The following is a 21,777-nucleotide window of genomic DNA, read 5'->3' as shown; positions in this document are numbered from 1 at the left end:
AAACTATTCCAAACATATGTTCACCCCAAAACTTGTACACAAATGTTTATGTTATTCAATATAGCCCAAAAGTGAAGCAACCCAAATGTCTATCAACTGATAAATGGATAAACAAATTGTGGTATATCCATACAGTGGTATATTAGCCATAAAAAGGAATGACGTACTGATCCATGCAACACCACAGACGAACCTTGGAAACATTGTGTTAAGTGAAAGAAGCCAGACACAAGGGATCACATATTGTATGATTCCATTTATATGAAGTGTACAGAATAGGCAAATCCTTAGACAGAAATCAAGAATAGAAAGTAAATTAGTGTTTGCTAGGGGATGGGAGACGGCAGAGTTGGTAGTGACTCTAGACATAAAGTTTCTTTTTGGAATGATGGAAATGTTCTAGAATTAGCGGTGAAGTGGGCACAACATTGCAAATATACTAAAAACCACTGCATTATACAGTTTAAAATGGTAATGGTGAATTTCGAGTTTTTTAAAAAGTAGTGATCTTTGAGATGGTGAAAGAAAGATGAAGATATTAGAATATTCCTGTGCTATTTGGGGAATATGGAATTTGGAGTGCATTTAGGTGGGATGTTCTGAATGCTCCAGGACCTAGTTTTAAAACTCATCAGACATAAGAATCTCCTAGGCCGTCTACAGCCCACACACCCTGTGGGTCGCCAGCTCCCCAGCCCCTTCGCTCACCCCATGCCCACCAGGAGTCTGTGGCCCACCATTTGGAGCCCTGCAATGACCATGTCAGCAAGCTGATTCCCTGCTCTACCCCACTGCATATAAGATGTGTGTTGTGTGACCACATGGTGCTGTTGTTTTGTTTTAAGCATATAAAAAAGATGAAGCGATTGTACCAATTCACTTTTATCCCTGTGAATCCACCCGGCCCATTGTGATCTGCTCAGCTCAGGACCAAGCACCCATCGTACATTTCTATAGGCAAATAACCAGGACAACTGCTGACACAATGGAATCCTCTTGATTTTACTGGTTAGAGTTGAGCTGCCAAAGGTACTGGGTTTTCATATACAGTATTAGCCAACTAGTTTGTGATCAGACTTCCAGTGACATCAACCTTCTGAAACATCTCTGAACCCAGGGGGACGCGGGGAAGAAGCAGGAGACTCGGCGCCTCCTGAAAACAGCGGCTAAAAGGCCCATGCATCCCTCCTCAGAAGCAGAGCCAACCTGACACCATGAAACACTGGGGCTCCTGGCCTCCGCAGGAAAACTTTCCCTTCTGCCCGGGAGGTTTCCATCAGAGAGCAGGAGGTGAAGAGCAGGAGGTTCAGAAAGCAGGTTAGGAGAGGAGGCGGGTGCTGGATTGGCGAGAGCTGACAAGCACAGACACAGACAGCTCCCCCATACTGTACAGGGACACACTTTGCATCATCGTGTGCACGAGATAAAGAACAGAGAAAGCTGTTTTAAAAGTACAGCCAGGAGTCCTGTAGTACGGAGGGTAAAATGTCCCGAGTACTCCAGTGGCCCCAGATGGCCTCACTGGTAGAGCAGAGAGCAGTAAAAGCCATCAGTGAGAAGAGCACAACAGTCCGTGAAAGGCAGAGCCAAGCCCCACACATTTTGGTAGCTTCTGATGACATCACTGCACCACGTCAAGGTGCGAAAGGGGCTGTTTACGATGGTGACCATGCCTCATCAAGAAAAAGGTAAATACTCTCCAGTGCTCTCTGTTTACTAAGGCAGGGAAGTGTGTAATCTGTTTTAGAAAGATTCCCCTCAAAAAATATTAATATTTTAAAGATTCAGCACTTCAAGGGTTAATCCTCTGTTATCTGAATATTTGCTCCTGTGCCTCATTTTACAACAATGCTAGTAAATGAGGCATTGCTCTTTTTAAGTAATCATTAGTATCAAATTATTGGCACCATTCAGTTTTAAGTATAGAGACAGGAGAGCAAGCTATACAATACAACGTAAAAATACAGTTCTGATACAAATATATGAGATCAATTCCACTTAACAAGTGGTCTTAAGAAATGGATGGACATTTTTACACACAAGGAAATACAGCTAGTAAATCATCACATGAAAAAGTGCTCGGCCTTGCTAGCAATTAATAAAACAACCTTTCAAGAACAACTATACACACCTATTAAACTAGCAAAAATAAATAAAAATGGCAAAACCCAATACTGGCAGAGCTATTGGTAAATAGAAATGCTTATACATTGCTGGTGGCATCATAAATTGTAGAAGGAATTCAAGCATTCAGAGGGGATGGGGATTCAACTATATGACCTTTAAGGTCCTTCCAACCCAGAGATTGGATCTTTCTAGAAAGCAATCTGGCAATAAAGCAAGAGCTATACAATACTTCATGCTCTTTGACCTTGCGATCCCTCTTTGGAGATATTTCCCAGGGAAAAATCCAAAGGAAGGATAATTTTTTACAAAGACATTCATAGCAGCACTATTTATAAGAGTGAAAAATGGGATATAACTAAAAAATCCAATAATGGAGAGAAGTGAGTTTAACCATGTGATATGGGTATTTAAATGGGTGAGAGCAGGATCTGTGTTGACAAGAGGAGATATGTGTTAGATGGGCAAGTACAACCAAAGAGGATGTACACACCGATCATACCTATGTGGAAAAGGTGTGCATTTCATTGAGAAAGCTTGGGGAAACAATTTGGAGGGCTAGTTTGTGGTTAGGGGGTTCCTTTATGTCTGCAAAGTTGTTCAAGTACATAATAAAAATTTAAAAACACATTTCTTGAAACTTATAAAAAAGAGAGCAGAGTTTCTTCTGGTCAAGGTTCTATCAACAGGATAGAAATTGATCAACTTTAGAAATAATTCTCCTTTATGGAACACCCAAATGATTCCTGACATGGAATCATCTTAGCCTTGTAAAGATTTTCAGAATTTAAGCTATAATTTCCTACTTTGGGTTCAATGATAAATTAGATGCATCCCAAATAATATCGTATCTAACAAAGTCACGTGTGAAATTATGTTTCAAGTCCTGGTGATTCCAACTCTCCTTTTTTGTTCATCTACTCGTGTCTGAATAAAAATGAATGTTAAAGACTTTAAAAGATCTGTGTATTTACCAGTGTAAATGAAAAACCAGCAATAAAGAATTATTCTCTTGTTAAAAATGACTCTTTAACAAACAGTCAAAGCTTGGTGTAAGTTTCAGTCATACAAAATCACATGGTTGAGATTGATAGCAAAGGGTTCTGCGCCTTAGTAACCCCTGTGGTTGTCAGGGTATTCACACTGGTACTTCTGAAAAGGATACCCCATTTTTCCATTTTTCTTCTCCAAGGCATACCAATCTTGTCTCGACTACATTGAGTAGTAGAAAAACTCTAATACTCAGGAGACATAAAATAACTTTTCCAATAAGAGTCAAGCCAGATGTCGGCTTCGACTCCTCATGGGGACCTGGGCGAACAGAGCACACATTTGCGTGGTGTGCTAGAGTGAGCACACAAAGCCCGAAGCAGGGAAACGACAGAAGGCACCGTGCCATCCTCCAGGCCATAAGAGGAGAATCACAGTTCGGTCATCAGCAGTCTTTTCATCATTTTCTCTCTCTCCAGTTCCTGCCGGAGCGTCTCTGCACTGAAGAAAGAGTAGGTGACAAAACAGTGAGAGAAACCCTCAAAAATCCCACGAGCAGACGCAGCTGAAGTTGTCATCAAGGTTCTTTCTTGATGGCAGTTCTTGACTTTCTCAGTCAGGCTCCTTAAGGACCCCCTACATTTGCTAGCGTGACAATGACCTGACATTGTCTGGCTACCTCTTGGCTTCACCCCCGCTCGCCCCCCAGACTGAGAGCTGCTCCTGGCCCTGCTCCGAGGGGACTGAGTACATGTATGTCCTTCATCTCTGGACCCCCAGAGCCAAGCACAGGAGCTGGTGCACAGCAGCCTCTCAGTAAAGGTCTTTTGAGTGATTGGCAAGATGTCCAGAGGTTAGAGTTCTTTAAATCATGCTTTCCATTGATCTCATATGCACTTTCTCCTAGAATTCCCTCCTGTGTTTTAATAAATAAAATGGAATGGAAATTGGCTGCTTTAAGAGATTGCTTCTGACTTCTTGGCCCTCAGGCTCAGTTGCCTGTCTATGGAATCCGTCTCCACTGTCCACACACACACACACACACACACACACACACTCATTTAATGTCAGTCTCCCCTCCCTCAACGCTAAATTGTAAACTTCGTACTTTTATTATTTTTTTTAAAAAGGACAGTTTTATTTTTAATATGTTTTTATTGATTTCTTTTTAGAGAGAGAGAGAGATAGAAACATCGATCTGAGAAACATCAATTGACTGCCTCCTGCATGCCCCCCAGTGGGGATCGATTCTGCAACCTGGGCATGTGCCCTGACCAGGAATCGAACCAGGACCTCTTAGTCCATGGGACGATGCTTAATCCATTGAGCCACAATGGCTGGGTTAAACTTCATACTTTTATCTGTTTGGGTCTCTGTACATCCCTAGCACCTAGAGTACTGTCTAGCCTTTGAGGACATGTCTATAAATCCGGAATAAGTGAATGAAAGAATGAATGAGAGGGTTGTAGACATCACAAACACAATGAGCCTAACGCCTGTGCCTGCTTTCCCTGACCCACCTCGCTGCCAGAGAAACAGGCTTCCGAGCGGTGTAGATGGTCCGCACTGTGGAGATGGTCTCTGTCAAAGGCCTCAGGGTCACGGGTGGAATCAGCGGGGAGGACTGGCCAGGAGAGCACTGTAATTTACCGTCTCTAAAGTCTCCCTGGAGAGGAAACAAAAAAGAGGAAATCAATCTCAATTTGGGTTCCATTTTCACACCGTCAGCTGTTCCCTAAGCCTGACCATACAATTCCTGTTGCTTTTTAATAATAGCTAAACTCACCTGGCATTTATTAAATGATTTTACTTTGTGCCAGACACTATGCAAAGTACTTTACATACATTACCTCCTGACAGTGCTTTAAGGTAGAGCTCCTATTTCGTCACGTCTTAGACCCCAGCATGGTAAGACCCACCATTTTCACATGTGCCACAGAGAAAGAAAAACGTGGCCATTCCACCTTTGTCACGCCCACTATTGTAATGAGTTTCTGATTTCAGAGACGTTAAAAGGTGAAAAAAATATGCCTCTTAGAACTGATTTTATGGAAAAGGAAAGTGAGGCTCAGAGAGGTCAAGTATCCTCCCAAAATCACATGGGGTGTGTTAAGAACCATTATTTAGAACCTGGATTAGCTGACTCCATAACTGGTGTTTTTCACCCCTACAGCAATTGGTCCCAAAGTATGGTCCCCAGACTAGCAGCATCAGCATTATCTTGAAACTTGGTAAAAATGTAAATCCTCAGCCACCCCACCCCACCCCACCCCCCTGCAAAGACTTTTGAAACCAGAATGTCTGGGAAGTCCAGCAATCTGTGTTTTAACAAGACCGCTAGATGATTCTGAAACAAAGTAAAATTTGAGAAGTATTGGTTCATTTGGAGAGAATAACTGATTATTGTTATTTGTATGATATGCTTATTACTTTTACATAGGAAACTTAGAAGATATATAAAAGCAAATCAATGAAGAAATTTCATAATTCCTTACAGTTGTCAGTATATTTCCTTTGTATTTTTTCTATGTATGCTTTTTGTTTGTTTTATATCCTTTAGAGAATGCCAGCCTTATACTTTATAATTTGACTTTTCACACTATTTCCTGGGAATTTTTCACATGGCTTTCTAACGAAGAGGCTTTGGCCCTGGCCAGTTTGGCTCAGCAGTTAGAGTGTCAGTCCATGGACCAAAGAGTTGTGGGTTTGATTCTGGTCAAGGGCACGTACCTTGGTTGCAGTTCAGTCCCCAGCCCTGGTCGGGGTCATGCAGGAGGTAGCCAATCAATGTGTCTCTCTCACATTGATGTCTCTCTCTTTCTCTCTGTCTCTCTCCCTCCCTCCCACTCTGACTGAAGATAAATGGAAAACATACCCTTGGGTGAGGATTTAAAAAAAAAAAAGAAGAGGCTTTGATCATCAAATGAGCGCTATGTTCATGGTGATTTAGACGGAAGATAAGCTATCCCTTTTAGGAAAACCTGGAAAACCTCTAAATGAACTAGACTACTTAATTTAAGTAACTCCATTCTGACCAGCATTTGATACATGTACACACCCTGACTCATCTAAACACTATGGCCTTAGGGAACCAGAAGCATAAAGATAAAGGGATTAGTAATGGCCTTGGGAAACCCCCCCCCAAAACATAAAAATACTGCGATTAATAATTGCCCTGACCTTTGTAACAACTCCTCATGCCCCCTATCTGTATCAGTTTCTCCCTTAATGACGCCAAGGCAGCATGAAGAGAATGTGGTTTTGGTCTTTATAAACAGACTGCAAGAATGTTTGGGGCTGTTGATTTGTGGAGACTATGCCCCCCACAGCCTGCCAGTGAATAAAGTACTCCACTCAATTATAATTCGGCTGTGCGTCTCTGATTATCTTGCTGAAGTTATCCCTTCTAGGAAAACATGGAAGACCTCTAAAAATACCAAGTATAGTTATAGTTTTGTAAGGGTATAGCTGGCTTGAGCAATGGGGAGAAGCTTATCTTCGAGGGGTCATGAAAAGCTCTTGCTGGAAAATGCAAGCCCCCATTTGTTTTACACTTGCTTCCAGAGGGAGAACTGACCTGGCCTAGGATGGAGCCATGCCAAATAGCTGACCAAGAGAACAGGAGCATCAGACATTTCCCAGCATGTAGTTTTTTTTGTTTTGTTTTGATATTAATCCTTACCCGAGGACATTTTTGCATCCATCTTCAGATAGAGAGAGAGAGAGAAACATCAACATGAAAGGGACACATCGAGTGGTTGCCACCCACATGACCCCAACCAGTACCAGGGACAAATTGCAACCGAGGTACGTGCCCTAGCAGAAACCAAACTCAGGACTCTCTGGTCCATGGGCCGACACTCTAACTGCCGAGCCAAACCAGCCAGGGCCCAGTATGTAGTTTTGCCACGAAGAACTCGCACTTTGTTGAGCTGTAGTTATCATCTGTGCGGTCCACCAGATCATTCTGGCTCAGCACTTTCCAGGCCCCGGGTGAGATTTCACTTGCCCATGTGCCTTGCTTTGGCCAAGGAAATGAGGATATTTTGTTTCCTTTGGAAGATTTGAGAGCCAGTGTGTGATTTATTACTTCTTTTTCTCCCTTCTGCCACTGTCACAGCAGTGTTCCAGATGGCAACTGCTCCACTAGCCTGGGTCCCAGAGAGAGGACAGTATGGAGCAGAGCCCTCAGCCTACCCACGGCAGACATGCCACATGAGTAGGACATGCAGTTTGTCATTCTAAAGCATGACTTAGCTCATCCTTCCTGATACAGGAGCGGGGGTAAGAAGTTGCTTTGTAGCTTCATGAAGTGGGTGGAGGTTGGGATTGTAATACCACTTTTGATCTTTCTGGAAAAAGGGGGAAATATGTCCCAAAGGCAATGGTGGGTAAAAGTGCCAGGGCCACAGCATGAATCAAGGAGTGGCACCGAACTTTATTAGCAGTCATTATATTCTTCAGTGCCATGCACTCCAGACAGAAAGAAAAAAAGCTAGCTTCACTTAATGACCCTGGGGAGCAATAAAAGTTACCAAAATTATTAAATCTCAACCCTGAGTACTCATCTTTTTCATATTTGTTGAATGAAAAGATGAATGAATGAATGAACTTTCACTGGAACAAAGCAGGTAACAGAGGGACAGGCCCAGATTAGGAAAAAGAACATGGGACATTAATTTGACCAGAGCCAGCCTGGGGCCCTCATCCTAAACAGACCAAGGCCTCAGCTGAGTATAAAGCTGAAACCCAGTTAACAGGCCTGACTATAAGGTTTTAGGATCAAGCAAGGAGCCCAGTTGTTAAAACCAGGCTCAAGGTCAATGCTAGATCAATTGCCAGGCCAACTTTGTGCAGAGTTCCCTGGTACTGCTGAACTCCCCAATAACTGTGGCCAAGATAGGTCTGTAGGTCAGTGGAAAGGCCAATCCTGCAGCAAGGTCAAATATCTTGACCTTGGTGGGGAGAAGAGAACACAACACACCACACAGGAGTGAGAAAATTAGGAGGCTGAAGCCTATGAACTTGGCTTCTGCTACCACTGGGCTGTCAGTAACTCCCCACTTATTATCTCCAGTCTAGTCTCTCCCCTCAGTTACAGACTTGGACACCCAATCATCCATTCCTTGTCTCCACCTGAAAAGTTCCAAGGCATTTCTAACACATCATGGCCAGAAGCAAGTTCATTATCCCTCCCAATCCGGTCTTCTTTCAGATGTCCTTATCTGAGTAAATGAACCCACTGTCCATCCACATTCTGCCACTCAGAAATCTGGGAGTCAGTTTGACCTTCCCTCTTTATCTAATCCAGTTCCTTACCAACCTCCTAAGAATCTCTCCATCTCTGCACTTCTCTCCATCACCGCCACCAAAACTGCTCTGGGTCAAGCTCTCCACCCTCTGGCCTTGAACTACTATACTGAATTTCTAGACTACTCTCCTGACTTCACTCTGCCTGTCACAGGGAACACTTCCAAAGGCACCTGCCCTGTCACTGCCCTGCTTCAAGTCCTTCAAAGGCTTCTCATTGCTCTTAGGATAAACAGCAGGATTCCTACTGTGGTTTACAAGGCCAAGCATGGTTATGCCTCTTCAGTGTTTGTTCCTTCCTCCCCTTCCTCTTCTCAGGTCCCACTCCCGAGCTGTCTGCATCGGAGTCCTCTGGCTTTCATTTCACTCCCCTGAATGTGGGATGACCAGTCCTGCCCCACGACCAGGCTCTTCCCTCTGCCTCCTCCACTGCCTTCAAGCCATTCTTGCCCAGTTCTTCAAAGTCCCAGCGCGGTTTCTGACATTGGTTTCCTGCTCCTCTTGGCCCCCAGCTTTTCAGGAAGGGCTTCCCTGGGTGTCTCACGGCACTGCCAAGGCTGGGCAGGAGGCCAGAGTGCCCATTATGGCCAGCCGAGGGACGAGGAGCCAGAGTTCCCGGCTGGGGAACTGTGCCTAGCAAAACTACCAGGGTGGGATGAACCACGTTGGAGCAGTAGCATTGAACAGCCCGGCCCAGCCCGTGTCTCTGCCCTCTGGTTCTTAAAAGGCAGGTGCTGGGAGCAGCTTATGAGCCTAGAAATGGAATTTCTGGGAGCCTGTTTTTGCCTCTTCCTGGGCGGCTGAAACCTGGATCAGCCACTGTGCACACCCTCCCTCTCCATGAGATTCAAACCACCTCAGGCAGTGACCACTACCCAGCTCATGAGCCTGCACTTGGAGCTGCCCCTGGGTCATCCACAGCCCACCTCACAGATCCTCCAGATTGGCCAGAAACCCTTTGGAAGGAGGCTCAGGAATCCTTTGGTTCTAGGAATTCCCTAGATCTGACCCCTGGGAGGAGGAGAGGTGAGGGAAAAGAGGAGGGGCGCTGAACTCCCCACTTGTGCTCCAGACAGTCGCCCATAATACAGTGAGCTCCTGAGGAAGTTTTCATTTAAAGAAAATAACCGAGCAGCTGACAGGAAGGCTGAAAACCATCAGACACTCTCATTCTGCAAATAGGAAACTACAACACTTAAATGTTAAAAAACATTTTAACTATTTTCAGCAAGTTTACATAAGCTGCCCAATGACACAGAGAGAGGTAATGACATGAAGCTGGTTGTCACGACTACTGGCTCTTGTTAATTCCCACCTGCCTCTCCAGCCTTGAGAAATAACAACCATGCTCGCCCTGGCCGGTTTGGCTCAGTGGTTGGAGTGTCGGCCCGCGGACCAATGGTTTGAGGGTTCAATTCCGGTCAAGGGCATGTATCTCATAGTGCGGGAGGCAGCCAGTCAATGTGTCTCTCTCACATTGGTGTTTCTCTCTCTCTCTCTCCTCTTCTGTTCCTCCCTCCCACTCTTTCTGATGATAAATGGAAAAATATCCTCCGGTGAGGAAGAAAGAAAGAGAGAAATGGCAATCATGCTTGATATTTGTCGGATGGTCTGTGGCTAGTCAAGTACTTTTGAGTTCTTCATCCCTTTTGATTCTTGCCTCAGCTGGATACAAGGAGGACATTCTTATTACTGTGTCCACTTTAAATAAGAGGAGACTGGTGTTCAGAGTGGTCAAGTGACTTACCTAAAATCACACCATTATCAAGACGCAGATCCAACCCAAAAGAATAAAAAACCGGGGCTTAAACAAATACCATGTCTATGCATGTTCATAGTATCACTATTTACAATAGCCAAAAGGTGGAAACAACCCAAATACCCATCAATGAATGAATGGATTAACACATTGCAGTGTATATGTACAATGGAATATCATTCCGCCATAACGGAAATGAAGTACTGATACATGCTACAATCTGCATGAGCCTTGGCAACATTATACTAAGTGAAAGCAGCCAGACACAAAAGGTGCCATATTATATGATTCTATTTATATAAAATATCCAAACTAGGTAAATCCATACAGACAGAATGTAGATTGGTGGCTGCCAGGGGCCAGAGGGAGGCAGGAAACGGGGAGCAACTGCTTAGTGGTATGAGGTTTCCTTTGGGGAGGTGACAAAAATGTCTTGGAACTAGACAATGGGGGTAGCTGCATGACTCTATATATACTGTCATTGAGTTGTCACTTTAAAATGGTTAATTTTAGCCCGGCCAGAGTGACTCAATGGATTGAGTGTCAACTTATGGACTGAGAGATCCCGGTTCGATTCCTGGTCAGGGCACATGCCCAGGTTGTGGGCTCGATCCCCAGTGGGGAGCATGCAGGAGGCAGCTGATTGATGTTTCTCTCTCACATCGATGTTTCTGTCTCTCTCCCCCTTCCTCTCTCTAAAACATCAATAAAAACATATTTTAAAAAATAAAATGGTTAATTTTATGTTCATGAAGCTCAATAAGGTAACTAAAAGATGGAGACCACCCCCCAAACCCCAGCTCCTTCCGAACTCACAGAGTTGACAGTGATGGAAAGAAGCGGTCGGCATGGCTGCCTGGCCGCAAAGTGGGCCACCTGGGAACAATGCCGTTAAACGCAGACCAGGTTTCTGGAGCTACTTACGGTAAACGGTGGCCCTGCAATGAAAGGATCGGGAAACGGGGTCACTGTATCAACCGGGAATGTTTTTATCTTCAAAAGAGAGAAGAGACAAGAGTGTTACTTTCAGATTAGAAAACAAAGTTTTGCCATCTTTGGCAGTGCACTTTTAAAATCAAACGGAAGAATTCGGGGGAAACACACACACAGAGCCTTCATTGCTTGTGTAAGGAAACACACAGGAGTGTGGCCAGTGGTTGTATCTGTGCCCATCGCTGTACTGTAAACTGACTCAGCAGGGATGACAGGACAGAGTCTCATGTTGGGGGGGTACCCACGCTTACCTTGCCCTGGAACCCCCTTCCCTGGGGTCTGCCTGGGCCTCCCAGGCATGCTGGGCCCGCTATCTGGCCTGATCCACTGACCAGGGTGCATAATGCAGGGTATATAATGGGGCGGCTGCCGACAGCATCTCTGTGGCTGAAGGAAAAGGACTAGAGACTGCTGAGAGGTCACATCCTGGGACACAGTCTGTCACGGTGGACAGAGGAGTGACTTACTGAAGATCATACCATTAGCCAGACCTGGACTAATGAGGCCAGAAAGCATCCCTATCTGTTCACCTTAGATGTACAACTCCCTGTAAACTCTGGGCAACAGGAGAAACCCGCTAGCTTTGTCTGCAGCCCCCAGGACACAGACACTGCCTGCACACCTGTTGGGGATGCACACTCTGCCACTGGCCACTAGAGGGTTGCTTTCGAGACACCGAAGCCACCACTGCCCATTGGTGGCAGCCATTGTGTCCCTTAGGGTCTTGTCTATAGACCCTGGGACGGCTCCCTGAGTCACTCTAATGGGGAGTCAGGTAGGAATGAGCAAGAACACATCAGACCAGACCAAAATTTGCTGAGGTTTCTAAACGGGTGGAATAGGTCTCAATCCAACTGACCTGGGAATGACAATGTCCTAGCAGTATGCACTGAGAGGTCCAGTCCAAGCCTGTTCCCCTTCCCCGAATTCTCTTCTGCCTCTATAAACATCTCCGGATTCCCAGAATGGACCCCACACTGCCTTAAGACTCAGGTGCCAACTCAGATAGCTGGTGGTGGCAAGATTGGGACGCGGGGCAAAGCCATGTGGTACAGTCTCCTCGAGTGGCCTCGTGGTTCCACATGGTGTCTGGGACCGACAGCCAAATGACAAGTCACCTACACAGAAGACTCTCAGACCAGCATGAAGTAGAAGGGGGAAGAGGTTTATTATTGCAATCACAGAAACGTGAAAGCTAGCAACTCTGAAGAATTATGTTGTACCTGCTCTAAATGAGGCAAAAATATATTTCAACAGTTGTACTCTGTGTTGTTTGGCTGTGGCCAAGCGTATTCACTCTTCCGAAGGTGCTGTCATTTAGTATAATCACTTGAGCCAGGGAGCAAAGTCAAAGTCGCAATATTGAACCTAGCAGGGTCTAGCCTGAGAAAATGAAATGCCTGACACAAAACCCTACATGTGTTCCCTGGAAAAGGGACAAACAGCAGGAAAGAACTGGTTAGGAAAATGGTGGATCACTTGCTTTATGGAATAGAAACGGTCATAGAGAATGTGGTAACAAGAACAAGACAGAAAGAACACAACATTAAGTGAAAAACAGGAGACGACATGGATACTATGATTTAACTATGTAAAATTATGAATGAAGATGAGTAAGTATTGTCGGGGAACATGCAAAAATGAAAAAAAAATGTGCTAGGTTGGGGTTATGGGTGATTTCTTTCAAGTTATTATGCAATACTCATATTATTTTGGTAAGTAGCAAAAAGACAAGTTTTAAAAAGTTTCTATTTTCAATTGAAACGCAACTAAGAATTTTCTCTCTGGGGAAAGCATCTATGCTCATTGAAGCACTAGGAAAACGAGCTGGTCCTGGTTCTTGAGACCTAGAGATGAAGGGGCAGGACCGGAGCCCAGTGTCCCAGTTTGACCAGAGCCAGCTGGTCCAAACTCTGCGTCCGTCCTGGGTGAGAGCACCTGGTGGCCTCTTCCGGAGGCCTGCCGCTCCTGCACACCCACGCGGCGGCCGCCTGGTGGCTCCTGCCCGCCTCGCCTCTCCTGGCCAGGCCCCTCTCCCTGCCGGGGTACCTACCAGCCTCGTTTTGATTGGAGGGTGCATGCAAACTCCAGTGGTCTCTTCCTTCATGGGGAGAGAGAGTGGAGGAGAGCAGCGAGAGTGGGCACAGTGGGGGGCGCTGGCGGGCTCTGCCTGCTCACGAGGAGAGGAGAGAAGGGGAGGAGGAGGTGGTGAGAGACAGGGAGGAGGAGGAGGAGATAAGGGAGGGGAGGAGAGAAAGATAGCACAGTGCAAGACGGATCTGTCAGCTCCTGCTCTCAAGCCAGCCTCACCCGCAGCCTATGTCCTGCCTCTAGCCAACTGGAGGCTAATCCCTCCCGCCGCCCTCCTCTCTGGCCCTCATCTGTCTTCTCTACCATCTGAGCAGAACGCGGCATCAAAACCCCATCCCCGGCATGGGCAGGTCGGGGCCATCTCCTGTGCCAACTGCACAGGACTGGCAGTGGTTTCCTGGCATGCTGTTGAGGGCTCTGAAGCATTGCCCAGGCCAAGCCAGAAAGAAAGCTGTGATGAGTTAGTGATATCAGCATGGGGGCACTGTGAGGAGTGGCCACACGCTTGGCGGTGTGTGCCATCCATGTGTGGTGGCCCTGCTAGTAAGGGTCCACATTATGGCGAGTCGGTGAGTAGCTGTCCAGCACAGCGCTCCAGGAAAGAGACACCAGCGAGGAGGAACGCAGAGTTTCGGATTTCATCTGCCATGTCTCTTTATCTGTGTTCAGAAAACCTGCTGGCACTAACTCCCCTCCCACACCCATGGGCCCAGGCCTTGGCATTTCGTATTGGCGCTGGGGTACCCTGCTGCTTAGCTGGAAGGTGCCAAGCATTGTGAGAAAATGCCACGTCACTTGGGATACCAGATTCTCCGCCCCAGCCCGACATTGTGCCATGCGCCTGGCAGAGGTCCAGCAGCTTGTACCGGTGAAAATGAGGATGGTGAAGAGAGAATGCTCTGACGTCAGGAGACGGGGCCACTGACAGGGTTAGTTTGGGTTTCCGGAAGGAACCATTTGCTCCAGAGAATAATACATGCATATTTTAGCTCAAGAGAGTTTCTTTAAGTAGTTGGTATGATTCTGCCGTAATGAATAAAGTACAGCCTCTGGGTAAGTTGCACTGAAAACTGATCAAGAAAATTACAGGCCTCTTTCCCGTCTCCAAGCGGATCTAACTCTTTACCACCCTTTACCACTCTGCAGCCCTAGACAGCTTCCAAGGGGCTTTTACAACCCTATCTCACAGTGGCCTTCACAACAGCCTTGTTTTACTCTTCCAATGTGGGATGTGCGGAAATGGCACTTGCAAAGTCTAAATCTATGGGTCTAGACCCCTGTATGAGTGGTTCCAAATCTGTCCTTCAGGAGCAAGTGAGTTCACGTTAGTCTCCTGTTCAGTTTTACCGGCCTGCTTAAAATCCCCCCACTGCTCTCTCTGGTCCTCAGAATAAATCCTAAACTTCATAAGACAGAATCCGTGGCCCGTCTGCCCTCAGGCTCGGCTCCCACCCCTGCCCCATGCATCAAAGCCCCAGCCAGAACCACAGGGACCCCCAGGTCACGGGTCTTTTGTTTCTACAGGTAACAGCAGGCACTTGATACGTGCTTGTTGAAGAAAATAAAAGCTGGCATAAATAACTGAGAAGCATGGATGTACTGCCTATAAGCCAAAATGTGTACAGCCCACCCATGCCTGAATCGAAGATGATGATGAATGACTTAAGGCTCTGCCCAGCACTGGACTTCCATGGTCAAGCAATGTGGATCCCCAAAGCATCTCTGACCTTCGTAAATATGCATCTGAGTGGACTTGAACCCAAAAAAATTCCTGGAGCTCCCACTCTTAGGAAATGAACAGGGAGTAAGATCATATATGTAATAGGGTGCTATTATGAAAGACTATTTTGTTTTATTTTTTTGTCTGGTATCTCCTTTGCTCCTTGGGTCTTTCCCACACTCGGGAAGCTAGGTTCTATCTACTTGGAATTTGAGTTTCAAAATCTGACTTTTGGGGAAAGATTTTGGCCCAGACAAACGATGATGAAAAAGCAGGAGGCTTCGTCATCCAGACAACAAAAGAGATGGCCAGTTTGAGGACAGAGGAGAAAAGTCAGAGGGGGCGGGAGGAGGGGTAGACACGAGGGAGTGCTGAGCTGGGGAACGGAGATGAGGGCAGGGTCCCTGTGTCCCTCTGCGAGGTGGAGCCGGCAGGTGGCAGGCCCCGGAGCAGAGGGCTGTGTGGTGTGCCCAGCAGACGGGACTCACATCCCAGCAGGACAGTGGTCTCCATCCCACTCTCTGCACGAGGGAAGCAGAGTGCCCAAATGTGTGGGCAAGCAGATGACATCACAGACTAGATGACTTCCCTCCCTCTCCCCGGGCCCTGGAGAACACTCTGATTTGACTTGAGATGAAGCCTTAGCCCCTGTGATCAAATGAGGTTCAAAATAGAACCTAAGTGATTGGGATGAAGGGAAACCCAGTCGCTCTGACAGCCTTCGCAGCCTTCCTCTGGCTAGACCAATCTCCTCCCTGACACGTGAACTCCTGACCAGCCACCTCTAACCCAGAAGACACCTGGCTTATGTCTGGCTCTGCTCTGCTGTTGGGTGAGGGGTTCAGGAAGTACAGGGATTGGGGAGGGACAAGCCCCAAACAGAAAGCATCAGAAACGTAAGAGGCACAGATGTCTGTGGTCTGTGTGACCCGGAGAGGGAAGCTGGCATGACTGACCTGGAGTGGGGGGCAGGGTTCCACGTGCCTAGGGGGTCATCAGTATTGGTGTGCAAATGTTCCCTCCATCTAACTTCCCTCCCTCCATCAACAGCGGCAGCCTGTGTGCACTGCTCGCACTCACGCCCCTGCAGAGGATAGCAGATGGAGAGGGAGCTGTCTTCACCGACTTGCCTTCTCTCCCCACCCCCACACCCACCTCCTCCGTCCCAGGCAGAAACTGAGCTGATGATGAAGCCTGTGGTGCGGATTCAGAGACTGCACAGGCCGCAAGCCGCGGCGGTGGAGGGGCTCAGATTGCCAAATGGAGCTCCAGAGTCAAAGAGTTGGGATTAGAGAAGAGGAGATGTGGGGAAAGGAGGAAAAAATGCTGCAAGAGCGAAGCTGGAAAGAATGTCGCTGTGAAGAGCTTGAGGATAAAAGCCCTTGGAGGTGTGCAGGGGGCAGGAGCATGAAGAAGAGAGTGAAAAGAGATTCAGGAAGAGTTACCGGCTGTGGGTTTCATCTTGAATGTTTTCTCAGAGATGCCAGTCAAAGATGGAAACTTTTTCTTTATTCTTGGCTGTTTGGATGATGCTTCTCTGGAAACCACCCCACACAGACTGGTTCGTAAGGGTGGAGAGTTCTCAGGGTTAAATTAGCTCTGAGGGTGTTTTGGTGGAATGTTGTTGAATGAAGGCAAGACAATCTGTCCCCCTCGGCTCTCCTGTCTATCCAGCTCTGTTCTCTCCTCTTTCCTCTGTTCTCCCAGGAACCAGGGCAATGATGTGGCTTTAGGGGTCTTATCCAGCCCCAGACCTTAAGTCCAGTCTCGCCTCTGCTGTCCCTAGACACAAACAACATAACCTCCCCCCCCATCACCCTGGCAACGAGGGCAGAGAGGGCTGCTGCTTGTATCTATGCCACTGGGAAGAGCAGATGGAGGAGATGGAGGGAAGAGGACCAGACACTGGGAGAAGCAGCCAGCCAGCATCCCTCTTCCTCTCTAGGACCCCGAGGTGCCCATGGAAGACAGGACTCTGGAGGGAAGTAAGGGCAAAGCCAATGATGCTGAGGAAAGCCCAAATGGAGTGGGCTCCCGCCAACATGTCAGCCCTCCAGCCTTCCTTCCGTGTGAATGTGCGCCCATGCCTCAAATCCATGCAAGCAAGACACAGGATGCTTCAGCCTGAAAACGCACATTCACGGCAGACTTCACATGAAGTGGGCAGACATGTCTCAGTGCAGCACAAGGACCCAGCTGTCCTGTGCCTGGGCAGGTGCAGCTCCCTGGCCCCTGTTCCAGGGCTAAGTACGATCCACAGAGATGCAAGCAGGGTGTACTGGGGAGAAGGAAAGAGCTCCCTGCTGCTGGAGGGGTACAAATAGGGTCTGGACAGTCACTTGCTAGGCATTTGCATCTCATATCAGGAGCCTCTGGACCCGTGCCAGATGTTGCTTCCTTTCTAATCTCAGTCTGTTATATTCAAAGAACAGATGAGCAATTCAATCTATAAGTTGGATCTGTAAGAGAACACCATGACTCCTATCAAAGCCACAGTCTTTTTTTTTTTTTTGTAAACTAATCCTAGTTCTAAGCTCTATTGGGCCTTTTCAATAAATTGTGTTTTGCTCATGCCGTGACTTCTGCATAAAATGCTTCGGTCCACTTTCTCCAAGTGGCAAACTCCTACTCATACTTTAAAACCCTGGCACCATCAAGCCTAGGCACTTAGCTTCCTCCCCTTTGCTTTCAGACTGTACCCTAGGGGTTCGTGGGTTCTTTGTGGGGATGCTGCCCTCCAGCTAGGCCGGATGTCCTCAGCTTGCTCCTGGGGCTTCCATCGCCCACAACACGACCTCTCGAGCATAGAACTGGTATACTCACTGGTACAGAGGTCGCACCAGATCACCTAACTTGCCTTCATGCCCTTTGTTGAACTTTCCCAGTCTGGGAGTGCTTAAACACAGCCCTTCTTCCAGACTCTTCCCCAAAGTGGCAAGTTCCTGGGCCAGATGTAGCCCAGGCTGAAGCAAAGAGCACTGGAGGAGAAGTCAGGACACTTCAGGTCCAGCTCCAGCTCTGTCCCTGTGTGATTACCCCACTCTGGGACTCAGTTTTCCCATCTGTGAAAAGGGTGATAAGGGGATAAGGGAAGGGCCTCTATTTCTGAGTAACCCTGTCTTGGCAATTTGTCTAATGAAAAGATCCATGAACACCTTGGTTTCATTTACTTCACATGGGGAACAACTCTGAGGGTTCCCAAAACCATCAGTTCTCAGCCATTTATCCAAAGGTGCCGACTCGGAGATCTGAGATGGTTTCAATCTCCAGATGAGAAGTAAAACTGTACTTCACAGATGATTGTCTTGTGCCTGCTGAGGCAGGACTGGTGTTCATTCCCAAAGCCTGGGCAACATCTCGCCTCATTGGAAGGCCTTTCAGAAATCCCTCCTAACCACCAGGTTCTCCTCCAGAGAGCCAGACCCAAGTGACCCCCACTTCTGGCTCCTCCCTACGCATCTTTACGTGGCTCTCCTGTCCACCATGGTCCTTTATCAGCCTGACTTCCCTCCAACCTCCAGCTGCCCTGTCCACTCGCCTGGGTGCACAGTAAGCTCTCAGGAGACAGTTTTTGATTTGACTCACACTCCAAATTTGTGGACCATGACTTATGCCCAAGTTCACTCAGATATTACACTGAGCCACGGGTACGTCCACGTTTGCCTGTGTCCTCTAATAATATTAGTAGTAATATCTTACAACGGATTTATGGTGCTTCGCATTCTTGAAGATCTCTCTCTCTTTCTCTCTTAATCTAAGATTGTACCACTCGTAGCAGACAGGGCAGACAATGACATCCTTATTTGACAGACGAGGCAGCGACCACCCAATGGCAAGGCTCTTAAGGAGGGAGCAGAGCTTGGAGCCGGGTCTGGCCTGCGTGACTCCTGGTTCAGTGCTCTCTCTCCTGAAACGGTTTCTCACCTGCATGAGTCCCACGGGGGCCACCCTCCCTAAGGGGCGAGCTGTATGCAGAGGATGGAGGATGGCAGGAGGCACCAGGGTCCTGGAAAGCCAGGGTGAGGACTCGAGCGGGTGCTTCAGACCAGAGCATGTTGTTGGAAATGACAAGTGATGCCCTGATGGGTGGGCATGCGGGGTACAGCCCAGGAAGCCAAGAAGCCAAGCCCCAAGCACCAAAGAGCCCTACAATGCTTGGGGAGCAGCAGACAGGTAGGGGAGGGACCCCTGCAGAAACCTCCAGAGAAAAGGGAGCACGGCCTCCCTCAAGGACCCTGGCAGGGACCCGTGGTGCCTGAACCGCAAGCTGATCCCTGAGGCTCCAGGATGTGGGCTGGACAAGAGGAAGAACCTTTCCAACAGCAATGCCCTCCTCTGTCCATCTGTTCCTCCACCAAAAAGTTTCTATGGACCGTGGCTTTTCTGGCTTTAGCAAAAGGGGAAGTTTACCAGAGGAGTGGCTTCCGTGAAATCCATCAGGAGATCGCCTGGCTCCAAGGTAAAGGCACCTCCTCGGTCAGAGGGACTCTGTGGAGGCGGACAAAAATATGTCAGTCAGTGACGGTGAGGGACTGACAGGGAATTTCCCCCGGAAACGCAGAGGTTCCCTACCTCTGTCCTTCCCCGTCGGATACTGACCTCACGATCATGCCAATCCCCCCACTGTTCTCTCACCCGGAAATGTTAAAACCAGCATTGGCCGGTTTGGCTCAGTGGTTAGGGCGTTGGCCCTCGGACCTAAGGGTCACGGGTTCGATTCCGGTCAAGGGCATGTGCCTGGGTTGCAGGTTTCCCCGCCCCAACCAGACCTGTGCAGGAGGCAACCAGTCAAAGTTTCTCTCTTTCTCTACCTCCCTCCCTTCTTCTCCCTCTAAAAAGAAAAAAGAAAATTTTTAAAAAAATTTTTTTAAATGTTAAGACCAAACCCCAATTTCCTCCTGAAACTTTAACGAGCAGAAGCAAGGTGAAGGGTGGAAAACTGCCTTTGTTTTTTGAAACTGAAACCATGTTTCTGAAAGTCTCTGGGTGCTCTCTGGCTGGTCTTTGGGGGGGCACTTTAGCGAGATCTATGAGGATACAGAGAGAGCAGACCCCATCCTAGGTCAGGTGGGTCAGGGCCAAGGAACGAAACCCATCTGGAGAACAATGAGGAAGGCCTTCACAGTGGGAGGGGCACCTCTGACAACCGCTTTCATTTTCCTCTCTTGTCCTGGGGTCTCAGCAGCAATGGAGGACCTTGAGGCCCTTTGTGTGTGGGGATGGGGAATAAGCCCCATCAACTTGGCACAAGCAGGACCCCAGGACAGAGACCGCCAGGAGAGGGAGCCCTGTGGCTTCTGGTCGGTGTCGCCTGCATCCCCACTGAACTCCTTTCTGTTTTGTAAACGTTTTCTCTTGGTTTCAGCTGCAGTGTGGGATACACAATAGCAGCCTGTGTCCACACTGGGACAAGGCAGTACGAGGGACCCCACACAGCAGAGGGGAGCCCAACTCGAGGTGCCAGGAGGTGATCTACAGAGAAGCAGGAGCTTGGGTGTGGGCTGGTCACTGGCTGACGGGTCCAGCCAGGTTCCTGTTGAGGAAAACGGAAGTATCCCCAGAGACCCCAGGAAGGAAGCCAGTGAAAGACGTGCTGGTCGTGCAGAATGTGGGCCTGGACCTTGGGACCCAGATGTCCCCAGGAGTCGTGATCCTGAAGCTGCGGAAGCCTCGGGCACCTTGTTTGCACTTTAACCTCCTCTGGACCAGAATCTAGCCCGTAAGCTGGTCAGGGTGGCAGATATGATTCCCATTTTCAGGAGGAAGAAACTGAGGCTTGGAGAAACAAGGACTGCAGGTGACAGCTCATTTCAAGCAGCCATAAGTCTGGGGCTCTGGTTGCCTCGGACCCCACGCCATGCACACACGGTTCCTCAGTGGGGTCCACCCACCCAGCCACCCCTATCTCAGCATCCTCGTGGAGAGCAATAGGTTCCACTGTATTCGGACCAGAGGCTGAAGAATGACCGCAGCTAAGGGTCGCTCAAAGGAAAGCAAGAGCAATGTCTCGTGAGGCCTGTCACAGCCCGTAAACATCGCTGGCGATTTCCTGAAATTTCAAACTATCCAATAGCATACCATTTCCCATGTCAATCTGCACAGGCTGCCCAGTATAAGCATTGGGATGGGGGTACGTGTTACTCCTTCAAATTTTCCGTTGTGGGAGGAAAACCCATTTCTCACGTTCTATCTTTCCAGCGAATAGTCTATATAATGATGATATTCTAAATTCAAAATTGCTCTCAAAAATCTCTTTAATTTCCCTAAAGTTCATTGTGCATGGTTTTATAGCACACTCCTTGTCTCTCATCAGTGGTTAGCCTATCTTCAGGGGACGATTATATAGAAAACATGCTTTGGTGGTTATATTGTTTACAAGTGCAATTCTTTTACAAGAGTTGATGATGCAAAGTTTAAATGCACATGGAGGCCGCTGAATTTCTACTGAATTCCCAGCAAGTGCAGGGATTCCTCAGGGCTTTTGCCCATACCTTGGCCCCTGGGGACAGCTGGCTGTTGCCTTCTGAGTTCTGAGGCGAGCTGACTTTGTGGACCTTGGGGGATGCCAGTGGCGCTGAGACTTGCGTGGTGGCGGCCGTGGTGGTGGTGGCGGTCGTCGTGGTGGTCACGCCTACTGCCTCGGCCAATTCTGGAGGGAGGTCGTCTTCATCACTGCGGTTACTAAAAGCACATGAAGCTCTGCTCATTACAATAAGAAACAGGCTATGGTCCTGGCCGGTTTAGCTCAGTGGTTAGAGCATCGGCCTGCAGTCCAGAGAGACCCAGGTTC

The 21,777-nt window shown here is 47.9% G+C and overlaps 1 protein-coding gene across 2 annotated transcripts in view; it reads right to left on the bottom strand.

Annotated features, from left to right (window-relative positions):
• Positions 1–978: 978 nt before the first annotated feature.
• Positions 979–21,777, bottom strand: part of EPB41L4B (erythrocyte membrane protein band 4.1 like 4B) — a 124,964-nt gene continuing 104,165 nt past the window's right edge. The window contains exons 21-26 of one of the 2 annotated variants that reach the window (XM_036261276.1): positions 21,479–21,659; positions 19,398–19,475; positions 13,230–13,346; positions 11,108–11,176; positions 4,635–4,780; positions 979–3,615 (exon numbers count right to left, since the gene is read on the bottom strand). In XM_036261276.1, coding sequence (XP_036117169.1) covers positions 3,546–3,615; positions 4,635–4,780; positions 11,108–11,176; positions 13,230–13,346; positions 19,398–19,475; positions 21,479–21,659 — 661 coding nt within the window. In that variant the 3' untranslated portion in view covers positions 979–3,545. Of the gene's footprint in view, positions 3,616–4,634; positions 4,781–11,107; positions 11,177–13,229; positions 13,347–19,397; positions 19,476–21,478; positions 21,669–21,777 lie in introns of both variants that reach the window. The other variant, XM_036261277.1, reaches the window with a different exon arrangement.

The sequence above is a fragment of the Molossus molossus genome, unplaced genomic scaffold (genome assembly GCF_014108415.1).
Source record: "Molossus molossus isolate mMolMol1 unplaced genomic scaffold, mMolMol1.p scaffold_m16_p_14, whole genome shotgun sequence".
Classification (NCBI taxonomy): domain Eukaryota; kingdom Metazoa; phylum Chordata; class Mammalia; order Chiroptera; family Molossidae; genus Molossus; species Molossus molossus.
This window is presented reverse-complemented; position numbering and strand designations above follow the sequence as displayed.